This window comes from Bos javanicus, chromosome 19, assembly GCF_032452875.1.
Source record: "Bos javanicus breed banteng chromosome 19, ARS-OSU_banteng_1.0, whole genome shotgun sequence".
NCBI lineage: Eukaryota > Metazoa > Chordata > Mammalia > Artiodactyla > Bovidae > Bos > Bos javanicus.
In genome coordinates, this window is record NC_083886.1 from 50430354 (window position 1) to 50449085 (window position 18732).

The window sequence follows — 18732 nt, forward strand, 5'->3', positions numbered from 1 at the left end:
ACCCTGTTACCTACAAAAGGCAAAACGTATATGTCAATGAACAGGGGAAGGGCTTGGACCCACTGAGAAGTAAATGGCAATTCCTTGCATTATACAACCGACTTGAAGAACTATCTTGTCTTACTGAATACAGTAGGTCATAAATTGTGTTCAACTTGAGTCTTCGACCCCATGCCCGCCATCATAGCTTTTATCTCCATGAAGCATTTGCTCCTTGTTCCAATAATCCACAAAGTGGAAACTGACAGTAGTAGATTAGAGATGCCTTTTGCTTTCCTAAGACTTCTGGGATACTGTAGTTAAGACTCTACCCGACCCCTTCCTTTTCTGCTAACGTGGTGGCTTTCACAACCCAGACGGCACCTGGGAATTACAAGGACCAGACTCAATACGTGGACCCCACCCCTTACCAGTCAAATTTTCCCAGGTGCAGCCTTGAACTCACTTTCAGCCTTGAACGTTGGGAGGAATGAATTCCACTTGTGACTCCGGGAGAAATTTAAGATTAAATTTAAGATTTTTATCCCAGTGGCCAGTATGACTTAAAAAGACACTGGCTGAGGGGTTCTGAGAAATTTTATTTGTTCTTTGGTGAAAAACTTGTCCAGTGAAAAATGTCCCGTGACATTCCAAGGGCCATTTCTCACCAACCAAACGGGGAAGCAGCCTAGAGCAAAGCCAGAATTCAGAAGCAGACAGGAAGCTATCGATTCTGTATCCTTGATGACATGACAGACCTTACATCAAGTGCTGCCTGCCACCAGATACACCCCAGTGCAGTCACATGGATTCAGTTCAACTCCCTTTCATTCGCAACCTGTGAGAGCTCTACATTAGAAAGTAACACATTGGCATGGTGACGTAAAGAAAAGGGTGGAATTTAATCTTTATTTACAGGACACTGCAAGATATGAAATTCCACATAGAAACAAGAAACCCATTGAGAGGAGAAGCTTCATACAGTATGTACAGTTTGGAACTGTTCAAGTATAGTTTTGTTGTAAAAAGTGCTACAATAACAAACCACATTTAAAAAGAGTTCTTAGTAGAGAAACAGTGAGACAAACTTATACCAAACATAGTGCACAACGAACAGCGTTAACCTCGGGTGCGCATCTAAAAGCTGAAGGTCCCAGCAGAGCCGTCCTGCACTCGGAATGTGTAGCCTTCAGAGGTAGTTTCTGGCACAACGTTTTGATCTTCCTCTTCCTGCAAATATTTAAAAACAAAACAATATAATCCCATAAATTTGGCACATTTCTAAGAGGTAGCTGCCTAACAATCTATATTTACACTTTACTCTTTTATCTCAATTTATTTAAGCTGAAAACAAAAACAAAAAAAGTTTACTCATTTCTCCCACCCTCAACCTCTGGCAACCACCCATCTGTTCTATGAGCTGATGTGTTGTTTTTCCCCCGCCTCAAACATCCCACATACAAGAGAAATCTTATGGTATGTGTCTTACTCTGTCTGACTCATTTCACTTAGCACAACACCTGTAAGTATTCACTCTTAAGGTCTTCATTTGCATATTTCACTTTTAATCTTGAACCATATTTTAATAACTCAAATAGTGGAGGGAGGGCTACTGAAGTTTGCCTGAGAGGGGAAGGTTCTGAAGAGGTTAAGAAATGCTACTGTAACAGGGATGCAACTAGAGGTTATCATACTAAGTGAAGTAAGTCATCAGAGCGACATATCACTTATATGTGGAATCTAAAATATAACACAATTGAACCTATCTACCAAACAGAAACATAGTCATGGACATAGAAAACAGACAGGTGGTTACCAAGTGGGAGGAGATTGGGAGAAGAGATGGCGTAGCAGGTCGAGGTTAGCAAATGTAAATTTTTATATACAGAATGGATTAACAACAAGGTCCTACTGTATAACAGAGAATTATATTCAATATCCTATGATAAACCATAATGGAAAAGAATATATGTATGTGTAACTGAATCACTTCACTGTATAGTAGTAATTAAACACACTATAAATCAACTATACGTCAATAAAAAATTATGGGACTTCCCATAATTATGGTGGTCCAGTGGTTAAGAACCTGCCTGCTAACGCAAGGGACATGGGTTCGATCCCTGGTCGGAGAAGACCCCACGTGCTATGGGGCAACAAAGCCCACGAGCCACAACTACTGAAGCCCTTACGGCCTGGAGCCTGTGCTCCGCAACAGGAGGCCACCGTGATGAGAGGCCTGCACACCGCGACTAGAGGGTAGCTTCCTCTCGCTACAACTAGAGAAAGCCCTTGCATAGCAACAAAGACCCATCACAGACAAAAATAAGTTACTTTTTTAAATGCTACTACAATAACAGAAAAAGAGATTTCCTTAACCTGTCACTCTTCAGTAGTCAAGAAGAAAACAGCCTATTAGGCCAGAGGATGGCTGTGGGGTTGGCCCACTTCTCCAACTCCTACACAAACTGACTCTCATTCTAAGATTCGTGAGGTTATTCATTCCAAAGTAAACTGGTGACTTTTTAATATTTCAAGTTAAAAGATGGTATTATTATCAAGCAAAACATTAGAGGAACAAACATGTATGTTATATGCAATAGCATACTTATGCTGATATTTTACTATGTTTATCAAGACTCATTAAGAAAGTATGAGGAAAAATATCTTAGGGGCTTAACCTTCCCAGCTATCAATACCACCAGTTTACTCACCTCTACAGAGAAATACTTCTCAATCAAGTTTAATGATGCTTTGTACACAGACTCGTTTTCATGGTTTTGCAGAGCTTCGATTTTGTCCAAACCTCCACATTCCTCAATCATTATACCAAGTTTCTCAGTCTCACCTAGTTTCTCAGCAGCCTGAAAAAAAGTCCACGTTTAGAAGACTAAACTTTGAATGAACTCTTTTAATGAAAACAATGTCTATGTTTGACTATCAATATATATCAGACAGAAACACACATTTTAGCAGTTCCTTCACAATCCTATGAGATAAAATGCAACTGCACATTTTTAACAATTCAAAGGAATCAGATCTGTACTTGCTCTTCGCAGCTACTTTTGTAGCTTTCAGCCATGAAGATGTTACTATAGTTCTCAACCTTTCCTGTGTATCAAAATCACTTGGGTAACTTAAAAAACAACACTATATCCAGGCCCACTGGTCTGTGATGGGAATAGAAAATTACTGGTATAAAAGCACCCCAGACAATCCCAAGGTGTATGGAAATCAAGCAAGAGAACCACTGTTCAAGGATAATAACCTAAGGTATGTAAAAAGAAATTCCCCTAACTGGACTATTTGTTGATATCAAGAATCTATTAGGTATATACACAAATGATTATCATGGCTAGCTATGTTTTTAAAGTCCTCAACTTTCAGGAGAGACATAAATATTTAAAAATGAAATAACTGACTTGCTTCAAAATAAAAGGGTGAGGAGAAAGAGAGGCCAAATGTTGACAAATTATTTAAGCTAGGTGATATATACATTAGGGATCATTACTATAAACTCAACTTTGATTATGTAAAAATTTCCATACTCAGAGGTTTAAAGTTGTTCGGTGGGACCAAGCAACCATTAAACCCATTAAACATTACGATCAAGTGCCATGTGCTATCACACTTTGATCAATTGGGAATGGAACCAAAAGAAAAATATAATTAACCAGGTCATTCAAATTTAATTTCACCAAAGTTTAGTATGAAATTAGGGGAACTAATGCTTGACAAAATAAATGTGTATGAACAGCGTCCATCTACGTGCCTGGCCTCAATTCAGGTCACATCATGCATCTGTCATCTCCTTTCTCTCTCTCATAATCCTTTGCCACATCTTTTATCAAGAGTGTGGCCCACATAAACAGGTTTTCTGATTCTGTGGTTAACTGAGTAAACTCAGCTGCCCCTCACTCCATCATCTAAATGGTACACCAATTATCGAGTCCAAATTCAAACAAATGCCGTCTTGTTAAGCCTTACCCGAAAGATATTTGAAACGGCATCCAGAATAACCAGAACAATTTTGGTATCCTTTGCAGTGAGGAGGTTCATCAACGGCTCTATTATGCCGCAATGAACAAGGTACACGATCTGCTCAACAGTTCCGCCACTTGTATAGTTGTTCACAGCCCATGCGGCTTCCTTTTGTGTCTTAAAGTCTGCCTAATTAACATAAAGAAACAGGTTTATTTCAGAATGGCCATAAGATTCCAAAACTACTGTTTTAGAAGAAAGTGATTAAGACTTCCAATTGGTTCTATCCAAGCTAAAGTAAAAAGGTCACTATTATCTAGCAAAGGACTGTTAAATAGAACCTAGCATTAGTACATTAAGAATCTTAAGAAGTACAACTCTACCAAGTGCCTGCCCATTAAGTCCTAAGGCTATAGTACCTTTGAGAGAAGGCCAACAAGGAATGGGACTAATCCATGATTCACAACTTGTTGTATCTGGTCCTGGCGGCCAGCTGTGATGTTTGACATTGTCCACGTAGCTTCCTTCTGAATATTAGTTTTGGAGTTTGTCAGCAGGCTGGGAAACACAGCAAGTGCTCCTGCATCTATTACAACCTGTGTTTGTTCATCTGTCCCAGTGACAATATTTCCTATGGCTCTGAGCGCAGGAGTCTGAAAGGAAAAAAAAGTTGACGCTGGCAGTTATCTTTTATCTATTCCAGCAGTACTCAAAATCTCTACACCCTAAAAGTTTTGACAGGTAAGAGGCTCATTATGGCCTAAAATATACAATGTCAATATTGATACCAACTGATTGTGCTCCTTATACTTTATATTCTCATTTGAAAATCAACTTACCACAATTGGCAATTCAGTAGCTCCTAAAAGCTTCACAAGTTGGGGTACAACACCAGTTTTCACAACCATTTCAATCCGTTCATTTGGACCATCAGTAAGGTAGGAAATAGCCCAGCAGGTATCAGCTAATACTTCTGGATCATCGTGATGCAGGAGACGTACTAAAGTAGGAAGAATCTGCTCAATAGCCTCTAAGGGGGGTGCAGGATTCTTGTTGCGACAAAGATTTGAAAGCGTCCAGGTAAGATTACGTAAGTAACCACACTGGGGGGGAAAGAAAAACGCAATGAAGTGCTGTTTTCTAAGGGGGGTAGAAAAATGAGAATCAGTGAGAAACGTTGACTTATGGTAAGTAACTTACTGCTAGAGATGACATATCAGGGACAGCCAGAAGTGCCAGTAGTGGATCAACTGCACCATACTTGATAACCAAGTCTCGGAAAACTGAACCATCACCTTAAAAAAAAAGACAGCGGCTAAGTTAACCATGACTACCTGTCTAGCGCCATTAATTTCAGTTACTGAGTACACCAGTGTCTTGATGCAACAAATACACTAAGACACTTCTGCCAACCCCAGTATGACTGGAGACATTCAGTCAATTTCAAATCCAAGTACCTGCAATGTTTCCTAGAGCCCATACAGCTTGTTCACTGATGTGAGCATGGGGAGATGCCAACAGAGAAATGAATGCTGGGATAGCGCCTCCGTCTACCACAGCCTTGGTCTGCTCTGATGTCCCAGAAGCAATGTTAGTGAGGGCCCAAGCAGATTCGAACTGAATGGGACTACAATCAGTTCTTCCCAAGAAGGACACAAATTTTGGAATCAAACCAGCCCGGATTATGTTGTCAATAGGGGGCTGCTTTTCCCTAGAAAGCAGTTTCCTATGGGTAAGCAAAAAGAGAAAAGTTGAAGGTGATTAACCAAACAAGTTCATACGGGGGGGAAAAAAAAAAAAAACACAACAATTTAAAATGCCAACTCGAGACCAAACAAGTTCATATAAAAAACACAATTTAAAATGCATCTTAATCCAAGAGTTTAGAACTTTAAATAACCTTTTACAGTGAAGACCAAATGCTGAGATATCCTGGAATTTAAGAGAAACTGAGCAGACTGTTTGCATGGTGCTACCACAGGTAGTGTCTTAAACTACTTTTTCCAAAACTGAAATATTACCAATGACGCAGAACCCTTCTCTCTGCAGAAATCTATTTTAGATCTTGCCACTTCTTAAACACTTGGCCAGTACAATAGCATCACAGTCCATTAACCCGAATTACTCTGGCCAGCAGTGGGGACACACGTTTCCCTGATCTTCTGCCAATGGGACCTGCTTCTCCCCGCTGTGAGGCTGCAGAGATCATCAACCCTTATAATATGGATGTCACAGATAGTTATGTATGGCGGGTGGGAAGAGTCTAATAAATAGAATATATTTATTTCCTAAATGGATGAACCATTCTAAATGAGTGTGCTAATCCCACTTTCCTGACACTGACTTGAAATGCCAGTGACAAAAAAACATTTCTTAAGTATGTCAAAAAATTATCACTGGAGGTAGATGTAATTTTAGGCAACTACAGAAAATTTTAGATTAGCAAAGATTATAATGAAAACTGGCCTGCTGCTGCTAAGTCGCTTCAGTCGTGTCTGACTCTGTGCGACCCCATAGACGGCAGCCCACCAGGCTCCCCCATCCCTGGGATTCTCCAGGCAAGAACACTGGAGTGGGTTGCTATTTCCTTCTCCAATGCATGAAAGTGAAAAGTGAAAGTGAAGTTGCTCCGTCCTGTCCGACTCTTCTCGACCCCATGGACTGCAGCCTACAAGGCTCCTCCATCCATGGGATTTTCCAGGCAGGAGTACTGGAGTGGGGTGTCATTGCCTTCTCTGGGAAATTTGCCTAGGCCTGGCTTAACCTTTACTCTATGCACCACCTGCCATCGCAAAATGTAAAAAGGCTGATTTCTTAGTTTACTCATGCTACAGAAGACAAGACTTACCTAGCAGCTTGAGTAGCTTGGAGCTGGCTTTCCAAATTGTTGCTATTTATGCCTTTGACAATATCATCAACAGACCAATTTACAGTGCCCTACAAGAACAGGGAAATTAATTTTCAAATTATCATTTTTAAGATTAAATACAATGCAATCCAAACATGAAGACATTTCTATGTTTATAATCAGTTACTAAAAGTTTGTCCCACATTTAAATTCACCTGTTAAATATTCATTATTTAATATATAAAACAATCCTCAAATTTGGTGTCATGACTAAATGATGTCTTAAGTGATGAAGTATCCCAGCATCTAGTCACTAAAAAAAGTAGCTGTGAATAGGTTAAAAAAATGGACTAGAGCACTGTGAAGGTTATTCCTACATTAGTCTCAATCACTTGTATTCAGATATGCTTTTAGGGGAAAAGGAATCGAGTCAGAGGCCATGTGCGGGGAATCTGCAGAGCTAAGGCTGTTATCCATGCATTTCGCCAGTGGTGTAGCACACATAAACATTACAGGTAGTGACTACATTTCCAGTGAGTTGGCTCTTCACATAAAGTAAAAAAACAAAACAAACAAACAAACAAAAAAAAACATTACAGGTAGTGACTACAGATTGGAGGTTAACTGTAGTGTTTGTCTGAGAACCAAGCTACAGTTAACTCAAAAAGACAGTATCACATTCTCCCTAAAACCTTACAACAAGGAAAATGTAAAATCTGAACAACCGTAGAACAAATGATTTATATATATAAAACACTGTATATAGCACTATACAGAATTTACTCTCCATTTGTGGTGCAGAATGGGGTGCTACAGGAATTCTGTGAAGGGAGCATTGTTCCTGTTAGGATGACCTAGAAGTGTTATAAAGAGAAGATGGGATTTGACTATAAAACTTGAAAAACAGAACACAGGTGGAATTCAGTGTGGGTGGGGGGGAAAGAACACTGATAAAATGAGGAGAACTGAAGGAAAGCATAATGTGGGGGAAAAAAGCAGGAAATTGCCCAATATTTTTAAAAGATGAAAGATAAATTTAAAAATCCAGGATGGGGTTTCTCTGGTGGCTCAGCTGGTAAAGAATCCACCTGCAATATGGGAGACCTGGGTTCAATCCCTGGCTTGGGAAGATCCCCGGAGAAGAGCATGACTACCCACTTGAGTATGGGGTTGCAAAGAGCTGAACACGACTGAGTGACTTTCACTCAATCATTCACTCTAATAAAATCATGAAGTCTCCATGAGTAGAACTCTAAGATGGGTCTAATTTCAAAAAAACCTTTAAAAAAGGATTTAAAATCATAAAGTTTCTAAGATGTTTTAAGCAGTATTTTAAGAAAACTTTTAGGTAAACAGTATGTGGCACAGAAAGAAAATCAAGAGACAGCTGAGGAAAAAGACCTGAAAAAAGCTGGTGACAAGTACAAAAAAAGAGAGGGAGGGAGAAAGGGAAAGGGAGAGAAAGAGAAAGAAAAAGACAGGGAAAAAAAAGTTGGTTCTGGACATACTAAAAAAACACTTGAATGGCCAACTCAAAGTAGAAGCTGGCAACTGGAAAAGCAGGGAAACTTGAAGGGTAGATCAGAGCTAAAGACAACCTTGGAATCAGCTTCCACAGATTACAGAGGATGGCGGGGAAAAGATAACCCGTCAGAATTACCGACCAGGAGCACACAAAAACACATCTTCACATTTGACACTTAAAACCCACAAAGCTAAGACATGTTATTTAAATATCTCAGAAAGGCCTCATTTTGATTTTCTGGGTTTACCGTAATTCATAAGCTAAAATATCCTCACCTGGTTGTTGCGGTTTTCCTGCAGTGGAGAAGTAGCATCATCAGGAAAAGAGCTGACATTTCTCCTTTTCAGCATCTGGTCATCCTTCTTAGCTTTCCTTAGCTCCACATTAACTTCTATTCGGCGACGCCTCATTTCCTTGAGAAAAGATAACATATCATCTCACCTATTACATCAGTGTTAGTTGCCAAGTGAGGACAATTTTTCAAATTCACTCAAAGTTTTGACGCCCTTCCCAAATACCTTCCCATTTAAAAAATACTAGGAAAACAACAGAAGGTACTCACTGTACTGTCTTTCCCCTTGTTTTTGAATCTGTTAAGGCGGGGAGCTGGTGAATTAGCATTCTCATTGGTGGACATGATTATGAGACAAAGGGAGAAAGCTGCAAGATGAGGGAGAGAAAAAAATTTCCTTTTTATTACTTTGTTTGGCAATAACATAAGCATTAAGGGAATTACCAAATACACGTTCAATTCGTATTTCCATACTAGAGGAGGAACTTCCTTTTTCAGCACTATGGAAAAGGAGTTTTGGCCAAACTATATCTGGCCCCTCCCCTCTGAAGGGCTGAGGCTTCCAGGAGCAGTACTGTCCACCAGAAATATAATGCAAGCTGTATAAATTTAAGCTTCCTAGTAGCCACGATTGTTAAAAGCAAAAAGGAACAAATGAAATTAACTTCAATAATATATTTTATTTACTCCAATATCTATTTTCTCATTTCAACACATCAAAAAATTACTGAACTATTTTGCATTCTTTTTTCATACTAATTCTTTGAGATCTTGCAGGTACTTTACGCTTACGGCATTAACTCAGTTTAGACCAGCCACATGCGTTTGGTGACAACCACACTGCACAGCGTGGCTCTAGACTCTATATAGGATCCATGAATAGTTAACTGAAGACAACGTAGGGGAAATAAGGTTACAGTTAAAATCTATGTCGTACGGGCCACAAATTCAGATCTTCTGGAGGCTCTGCTGCTGCTGCTGCTAAGTCGCTTCAGTGGTGTCCTACTCTGTGCGACCCCACAGACAGCAGCCCACCAGGCTCCCCCGTCCCTGGGATTCTCCAGGCAAGAACACTGGAGTGGGTTGCCATTTCCTTCTCCAACGCATAAAAGTGAAAGTGAAGTCGCCCAGTCATGTCCGACTCTTAGCGACCCCATGGACTGCAGCCCACCAGGCTCCTCGGTCCATGGGATTTTCCAGGCAGGAGTACTGGAGTGGGGTGCCATTGCCTTCTCCGAGGCTCCGAGGCTTTAAATGGCCAAAACAGATAACATTCTGCACGTTTGAAAATTTTTAAAAATCTGATTCGTAGTTAACATTTGTATAAACTTTCATAAAATTTCCTGCCCACCCTGAACACCTGCGACGCAGTTCAGCATCTCGCACATTTTCATTTCCAGAAATTCTGAGTGAATGCATTAAATGAGGCTGTATCAGCTGCGTTCCACTCAAACTCACCTACTTAAGAGCAATCTCCCAAAATATCACAAAAGTCCTCCTTCAAAGTGGCTATCTTTAATTCCATTCTGTTCTTTTACGAAATTGTGACACAGCCAACCCAAGGCTTACAAATTAAGAGATTGCACTTCCAACTGCCACCTCCATCTCCAGTCCCCTCCCCTACCCCCTTCCCCACCCCCATTTCAGGGAAGCAGCAGCGGGAACCCGCGGAGGAGGAGCCAGAGGCGCCGGGCCCCCTACCGAGGCTTTCGTCCTCGGGCCTGACTCTTAATTCTTACTCAAAAGCGACTGCAGCGGTTCGCAAGGCCACGGGCACTGAAGCCCATGCACTCGCATCCACAGTGAAACACCCGTTTCGTCAACGAACTACGCCCCCGAGGCCTCATCGACCAGAGAGGCCAAAGCCTGGCCGGGCGTCTACCCCGAGACTCGTCTCCCGCCTCCAGCAATCCGAGAGCGGCCTACGGACCAGCCTTTGCCGCTCCAGCTGCACTGCGACCTCAGTTCGTACCTACACAGCAGGCTCAAGCGTCCACCGGAGGCGGTGCGCGGCGCACAAGCTGCGGGATCTGCTGCCTCTAAACGTCCACCACGGTCAGCCCGAGGACGGTGTGGCTCGTGCAGCCGGCCGGCGCGATTTAAATTTCCCGGTGGCTCCGCATTCCGATTGGCTGGTTCGAGCTTACGCTATACGCCCATTGGTGGATTTGAAAAACACGTTAGCTGGGGAGGGGGTCAGAGGGCCCAGAAGAAGATAGGATAGCATCGCGAGATAAGGGAGCGGCCGCGCGATCCCCGAGAGCCTTGCAGTGCTGAGAAGAAAAACTCCAGATCCCGGCATGCAGTGCGCAGGGCCGGTTCTCTGTCCATCTTGGTCGGAGGGTTAGCTCTTTGCATGCGTTTACCGCTGTGTGGTGGCTGGTCGTTTTCCTGAATGTTTGCCTTAACTAAGTACCACAAATGATTCCCAAAATAATTCTCTTTAAAAATCTTAATAAAGAAATATATTGCTATGCATTTTTCCCGATAGGACTCAGAACTTGGCCGGGGTCTCTGGCCATCATGGAGGGGAGGGGTAAGGCAGATATGTGCTGCCTTTTTTAGTTGTTCCTGTTATTAACTTGTGTCATAAAAGACTGCATAGAAGGCAGAACTATGTTAACAAAAGATTAATGCCTGCTTCTCCAGTCTTATTTTTAATCATTTCAAATACAAAAGAACTGCAAATCTTTATCCATATTTGTTAAATGTTAATTTACTATTTTGATGTGTATACACATATATGTGTATGTATACACAAGCGCGCGTGTACCTCTATTTATATATACATGGCTTTTACATATTACTTTTTGAACCATTTGAGAGTAAGTTTGAGAAATCATGTCCGTTTACCCCTAAATATTTCAGCTTGTGTTTTAAGAATAAGGACATTCTATTACCACACCATAATCATCAAATTCAAGACAATTGAGCTTATATGCGGTTATTTATTTATAGTCTGTGTTCAAATCATCCATTGTTATAGTTATGATGTATGCTATATTTTATATATTTCAAATAAAATGTTTGCATTTTCTTGTAATTTAAAAAAAGCATCAGTGATAGTTATCAGCAGCTTTTCTGTATTCTGAGAAGGGTATTTTTAAGAAAAGCTGTATTGGCTTTTTCTTTTTTACTATGAATTCAAACAATGAACTTTGTCCCTCCTGCAGGCATTTTTGCCAGCCTCACTCATTGTGTAGCAGTAATGGCAGTCATGGAGGTTCATTCTACTCCCACATAACCAATCAGCATAATCTTACCCGCCTAAATGCACAAGGTGGTAGGATTTCACCTCTAAACCAGTCTCTACAGGGCATTCTCTGGGCTACTGTGAATGGCTCAGGGGCAGTCATGTGACCTAAATTCATTCAGTTGGGAAGCCTATGCCTTTTGTTTAATGATGAGAGGTAGGAAAGCAGGCTCTGTTCTCAACTGAGAGATGCGAATCCTAGAAATCCAGTAAGACAATTGGAGAGAAAGCATGAAAACTTTGATCAATACCCTGCCTTACCTCAAAAGGCTGCAATTATATGACTTTGCAAATACATCATCCAGTACACTTCCTTTGTTGTTTAAGCTAGCTATAGTGGGTCTTCTTTTGCTTACAAATAAATATTGGGTACTATGTGCCCAGAAGTGTTCTAAGTTTTTTATCTTTATGAATACATTTAATCTCCACAACTCTGTGAGGTAGCATTATTATCTGTTCCATTTCACAGAAGAGAAGAGTGGGTGGTTAAGTAACTTGTCCACATTCACACAGGAGTAAATGGCAGAGACAGGACTCAAACCCAGGCCCTGTCCTTCCAGGATCCATGCTCTCTGACCACTATTCTGTACTTGCACTTGAAAACAACCTGAAAGAGAAGTAAAATGTCAACAGTGAAAGTTGCCTTTGACAGATACCTTGCCCTGGGAAAGCACAGACCCCACCCCCTCAAATCTTCCTATTGTAGTTGGGATGGAGATTCAGGAGAGGGCCTAGTGTGGCCTAAACCAATCCCATTCCATCCCCCAGACACAGGAATTGGTTTGCTGATGAAGATGTAACAGAATACAGTAAAATATTTACTGAGACTTTTGTGAGATATCCTCTCTCTTCCAATGGACTGTGTGCTATAATGATGTGAGCCTGAGAATGATGCTGAACCAGAGAAGCAAACTCAAGTGTGGCCAAGTCTGAATAATCATAGTCCGTCAGTCATTCTTTCAAGTAAGAACTGTGTTCCATCCAAAAGGCAACTAGTTTAGCCCGCAACTCAAACACCGCACAAAATGTTTCCTCAAGAGACATTCACTGAATTTTGTTTATCTGGTAGAAGTGATTTATGCATAATTCCCATTTTGTCACATAAAATATTAAAAACATGTATTCAAGGGTTGGGATTTAAATTAATAATTCTTATAGTATCCCCTCTTCCAACAACACAAGAGAAGACCCTACACATGGACATCACCAGATGGTCAACACTGAAATCAGACTGACTATATTCTTTGCAGACAAAGATGGAGACGCTCTATACAGTCAGCAAAAACAAGACCAGGAGCTGACTGTGGCTCAGATCATGAACTCCTTATTGCCAACTGCTACTACTAAGTCACTTCAGTCGTGTCCAACTCTGCGCGACCCTATAGACAGAAGCCCACCAGGCTCCCCCGTCCCTGGGATTCTCCAGGCAAGAACACTGGAGTGGGTTGCCATTTCCTTCTCCAATGCATGAAAGTGAAAAGTGAAAGGGAAGTCGTTCAGTCCGACTCAGCGACCCCATGGACTACAACCCACCAGGCTCCTCCGTCCATGGGATTTTCCAGGCAAGAGTACTGGAGTGGGGTGCCATTGCCTTCTCCGCCTTATTGCCAAATTCAGACTTAAATTGAAGAAAGTAGGGAAAACCACTAGACCATTCAGGTATGACCTAAATTAAATCCCTTACGATTATACAGTGGAAGTGAGAAATAGATTCAGGGGATTAGATCTGATAGGGGATTAGATTAGATCTTCAGAGATTAGCCTGAAGAACTATGGACGGAGGTTCATGACATTGTACAGAAGGCAGGGATAAAGACCATCCCTAAGAAAAAGAAATGCAAAAAGGCAAAATGGTTGTTTGAGGAGGCCTTACAAATAGCTGTGAAAAGAAGAGAAGCTAAAGGCAAAGGAGAAAAGGAGCGATATACCCATTTGAATACAGAGTTCCAAAGAATAGCAAGGAGAGATAAGAAAGCCTTCCTCAATGATCAGAGGAAGGATCAGAAATAGAGGAAAACAATAGAATGGGAAAGACTAGAGATCTGTTCAAGAAAATTAGAGATACCAAGGGAACATTCCATGCAAAGATGGACACAGTAAAGGACAGAAATGGTATGGACCTAAGAGAAGCAGAAGATATTAAGAAGAGGTGGCAAGAATACACAGAAGAACTATACAAAAAAGATCTTCATGAGCCAGATAACCACAATGGTGTGATCACTCACCTAAAGCCAGACAACCTGGAATGCGGTCAAGTGGGCCTTAGGAAGCATCACTACGAACAAAGCTAGTGGAGGTGGTGGAACTCCAGTTGAGCTATTTCAAATCCTGAAAGATGATGCTATGAAAGTGCTGCACTCAATATGCCAGCAAATTTGGAAAACTCAGCAGTGGCCACAGGACTGGAAAAGGTCAGTTTTCATTCCAATACCAAAGAATGATCAAATTACCACACAACTGTACTCATCTCACATGCTAGTAAAGTAATGCTCAGAATTCTCCAAGCCAGGTTTCAACAGTACGTGAACCGTGAACTTCCAGATGTTCAAGCTGGATTTAGAAAAGGCAGAGGAACCAGAGATGAAATTGCCAACATCCGTTGGATCATCACAAAAGCAAGAGTTCCAGAAAAACATCTACTTCTGTTTTACTGACTATGCCAAAGCCTTTGACTGTGTGGATCACCACAAATTGTGGAAAATTCTGAAAGAGATGGCAATACCAGACCACCTGACCTGCCTCTTGAGAAATCTGTATGCAGGTCAGGAAGCAACAGTTAGAACTGGACATGGAACAACAGACTGGTACAAAATAGGAAAGGAGTACGTCAATGCTGTATATTGTCACCATGCTTATTTAACTTATATGCAGAGTACATCATGAGAAACACTGGGCTGGATGAAGCACAAGCTGGAATCAACAATGGTGGGAGAAATATCAAAAACCTCAGATATCAGATGACACCACTCTTACGGCAGAAAGCGAGGAAGAACTAAAGAGTCTCTTGATGAAAGTGAAAGAGGAGAGTGAAAAAGTTGGCTTAAAACTCAACATTCAGAAAACTAAGATCATGGCATCTGGTCCCATCACTTCATGGCAGATAGATGGGGAAACAGTAGAAACAATGACAAACTTTATTTTCTTGGACTTCAAATCACCGCAGATGGTGCAGCCATGAAATTAAAAGACGCTTGCTCCTTGGAAGAAAAGTTATGACCAAACTAGACAACATATTAAAAAGCAGAGACATTACTTTGCCAACAAAGGTCCGTCTAGTCAAAGCTGTTTTTTTCAGTGGTCATGTATGGGTGTGAGAGTTGTGGACTATAAAGAAAGCTGAGCGCAGAAGAATTGATGGTTTTGAACTGTGGTGTTGGACAAGACCCTTGAGAGTCCCTTGGACTGCAAGGAGATCCAACCACTCCATTCTAAAGGAAATCAGTCCTGAATGTTCACTGGAAGGACTGATGTTGAAGCTGAAACTCCAATACTTTGGCCACCTGATGAGAAGAACTGACTCATTAGAAAAGACCCTGATGCTGGGAAAGATTGAAGGCAGGAGAGGGGGACAACAGAGGAGGAGAAGGTTGGATGGCATCACCGACTCAATGGACACGAGTTTGAGTGATGGACAGGGAGGCTTGGCATTTTGCAGTCCATGGGGTCGCAAAGAGTCGGACATGATTGAGCGACTGAACTAAACTGAACTGACTATCAAAGACGTTCTTAAGTGAAGCTAGCCAACAACCACGCCCCCTCCACTGCACAAAGGTGAAGCCTAACTATTATTACTAGCTTAGTCTGACTGCCTGGACTCAATAATGTGGCAGTTCTACTTAGCATCGCGTCTGCACCATCGTTGCTGTGTGATTAGTTATTATTCACTGATAATGTCCTAGTGTCTGTGAAAAGTATTTCCTGGATGACTCAGGATCCACAGGTAGTAAAACTGACATGACACACAGACACATAAAATTGGAAAAAAACACACCAAAATGTTAACAGTGGTTGACTCTGAACACTAGAATTATAGTCAGTTTCAATTTTCTTTGCTTGGCTCACCCCTATTTAAACAATTTTATTTATTTATTTCTTTTTATTTAAACAATTTTACAGTGAACAGGTATTATGTGTCTAAAAAGAAAGAAGTGTATATAAAAAAAATAAAAGCAGCACATTTACGTGCAACAAGCAAAAAGGTATTATGCATGGAACCATAAAATCTCTAAATCTTTATCCAACATCTAGTTTTAAGATAAAAACAAAATTCGCATTATTTTGTATGTAGGGACCTTGTTGTTTATTTTCTCTTTAATCTGGAGGGAAAGAAGAGATGGGGAGAAATATGGATGTAGGTGAGTGGAGCAGCGGGGCAGATTTAAAGAAAAGCCTGTTCACCCTGGAAACCCCCGACAGTTCCCAGCACATAAAAAGTTATCCAGTTAACATATATAGAACAAACGCGGCAAAGGAGAAGGGGGAGACTGTTAGGGACGGGAAGGCTGTGGGGACCTCACGCTAGAGGAAGGCGGCAGACATGCCGAAATGCAGAGGCCTGGGCCTGCCCGGGTAAACAATTAGAACGGGGGTGGGGGGGGCCATGCATTGGAATTTTGTTTAAAGTTCCCCCCAAGAGCGTCTAGTATACAGTCAAGACTGAGACCCTTCCCGAAAAGAACCTAAGGAAAAGCACGCCCCTCCCACAGATACCCAGACCCGCCTGCGTGCCTGCCGAGCAGTACCAGGACAGCGCGGCGGCGCCGAGGTAGCTCATGCGCATGCGCCTAGAGGCTAGGGCGGCGGGCCAGGCCGAAGGCGCAGGCGCGTGCTGCAGCCACTGGCGGCGATTCCCAAATCGCAAGCAGCCTGACGTGAGGCCACAAAGCGCGGGGGCGGGGCACGATGATGGCATCACGTAAGAGGACGGTGTGAGAACCCGGATCCTGTGGTGACCCAGTGGCCTAATGGATAAGGCATCAGCCTCCGGAGCTGGGGATTGTGGGTTCGAGTCCCATCTGGGTCGCACCAAGATTAGTTTTGGTGGAGAGAAAAGCAATGATGGGCACAAAAGTAGATTTTGAAATGTCGTGATTTCGCTTTCTCTGCTGCGATCTCCACGGCTGTTGTATTTACAAATCGGAAATGCATTCTCAGCTGTAGTGCAATTGAGACCTTGCAAGAGAAAACTAAGATGTGGCCCAAAAGAGAAGCATTTACTCTTGCCTAGTTTATATTCATCTTTTAAAGAAAAAAGCCTTAGGAAACACCAAATGCTAGCTGGATAGATGGCATCATCTCTTTTTCTGTCTTTTAAAAATGCATTTCATCATGGGCAGGCACACATGGAAAACTGCCTCCCCATCCTTATCCCAAGGCGTGTGTGAGCAGATCCAATTGTGCTGGCTGCAAACATTTCTAGAACTAAGGAGAATTTATAAGAAACTGTTAAAACATACAAATATAATATAATTTATGGTTTTTGTCCTTAAAGTACAATGAACAGCAACCTGTGGTTGAAACGTAAGGTTTGTGTGTGTGTGTGTGTATTTGATTTGCAAATTAGTGTAATAAAAGAAATGTAATCAGAGTTTAAGCTTTCCAGACTGGTTCGGCTGACGATCTTGAAAAGTTCAAACTCTTCTTGTAAAACTTGTACAAGAGAAATAGCACAGAGTTAAGTCCTACTTTTGAAAAAACAAATAATAAATGCTATGTGGGGATCCTGGGTTTGAGCCTGAGACAGATAAAGGACGGTAGGGGGAAAACCAGTGGAATCTGAGTAGATTCTGCAATTTAGCTACGCACAATTATCAGTTCAGTTCAGTCACGTCTGACTCTTTTCAACCCCATGGACTGCAGCACACCAGCCTTCCCTGTCCATCACCAACTCCTGGAGCTTGCTCAAACTCATGTCTATTGAGACAGTGATGCCATCCAACCATCTCATCTTCTGTCGTCCCCCTTTCCTCCTGCCTTCAGTCTTGCCCAGCATCAGGGTCTTTTCTAATGAGTCAGTTCTTCTCATCAGGTGGCCAAAATATTGGAGCTCCAGCCTCAGCATCAGTCCTTCCAATGAATATTCAGAGTTGATTTCCTTTAGGATGGACTGGTTTGATCTCCTTGCAGTCTAAGGGACTCTCAAGAGTCTTCTCCAACACCACAGTTCAAAAGCATCAATTCTTCAGTGCTCAGCTTTCTTTATAGTCCAACTCTCAGATCCATATGTGACTACTGAAAAACCATAGCTTTGACTAGATGGACCTTTGTTTGCAAAGTAATGTCTCTGCTTTTTAATGTGCTGTCTATGTTTGTCATAGCTTTTCTTCCAAGGAGCAAGTGTCTTAATTTCATGGCTGTAGTCACCATCTGCAGTGATTTATACCAATGTTGATTTCTTAATTGTGACAAAGGTACATGGTAATATAAGATGGTAGCATTAGGGGAAACTGACTGAAGGGTATATGGGAGCCCTCTTTGCAAGCTTTATGAAATTATTAACATTAAATCTGAAATTATTCCAAAATTAAACATTTATTCAAGAAAAAAAGCTAAACAATCAATGGGAAATTTTAGCTGATACCTTTACCACCACCACCCCCCGCCCCCTTTTAAGATTAGCAAGATGGTGCTAAATTTAAAAGCCAGAACAGACTAACAAATGAATAAGCCCAGGGCATGATTTCCAGCTCCATTCCTGGTGCCTCAGAGTTGGTGGCCACATTAGGTCCTTGCTACAGTAGGTCCTTAAAAAATTAGAATTTCCTTGTCTCCACTTTCCACCTGTGGGAAGCATCTGGGGACAACGGACAGCGACACTGTCTCCCTGGTCCCAAGGCAAGATTGCTCTGACACAC

General features: G+C 41.7%; 1 protein-coding gene and 1 non-coding gene across 2 annotated transcripts; one reads left to right on the forward strand and one right to left on the reverse strand.

The window, feature by feature from the left end:
- Positions 1-862: 862 nt before the first annotated feature.
- KPNA2 (karyopherin subunit alpha 2) lies at positions 863-10689 on the reverse strand. Its single transcript, XM_061392373.1, has 11 exons — positions 10598-10689; positions 8896-8993; positions 8609-8746; positions 6809-6897; positions 5418-5686; positions 5161-5255; positions 4800-5063; positions 4380-4613; positions 3967-4149; positions 2694-2843; positions 863-1209 (listed from the first exon to the last, which is right to left on the reverse strand). The coding sequence occupies exons 2-11, from the start codon at positions 8968-8970 to the stop codon at positions 1117-1119; spliced, it is 1590 nt and encodes a 529-aa protein (XP_061248357.1). The 5' UTR covers positions 8971-8993; positions 10598-10689; the 3' UTR covers positions 863-1116.
- A 6139-nt stretch (positions 10690-16828) lies between these two features.
- On the forward strand, positions 16829-16901 carry TRNAR-CCG (transfer RNA arginine (anticodon CCG)). The gene has a single exon. It is a non-coding gene; the product is annotated as a tRNA-Arg (tRNA).
- The last annotated feature ends 1831 nt before the right edge of the window (positions 16902-18732 follow it).

Bases quoted from the DNA above. Each gene is read 5' to 3' on its own strand.
- KPNA2 (XM_061392373.1), bottom strand. From the start codon at position 8,970: ATGTCCACCAATGAGAATGCTAATTCACCAGCTCCCCGCCTTAACAGA. The intron at 8,747-8,895 runs GTGAGTACCTTC...TCTTTTCTCAAG, and splicing joins ACAAGGGGAAAGACAGTACA to GAAATGAGGCGTCGCCGAAT. The intron at 5,256-5,417 runs GTACTTGGATTT...TTTTTTTTTAAG, and splicing joins GGCTCTAGGAAACATTGCAG to GTGATGGTTCAGTTTTCCGA.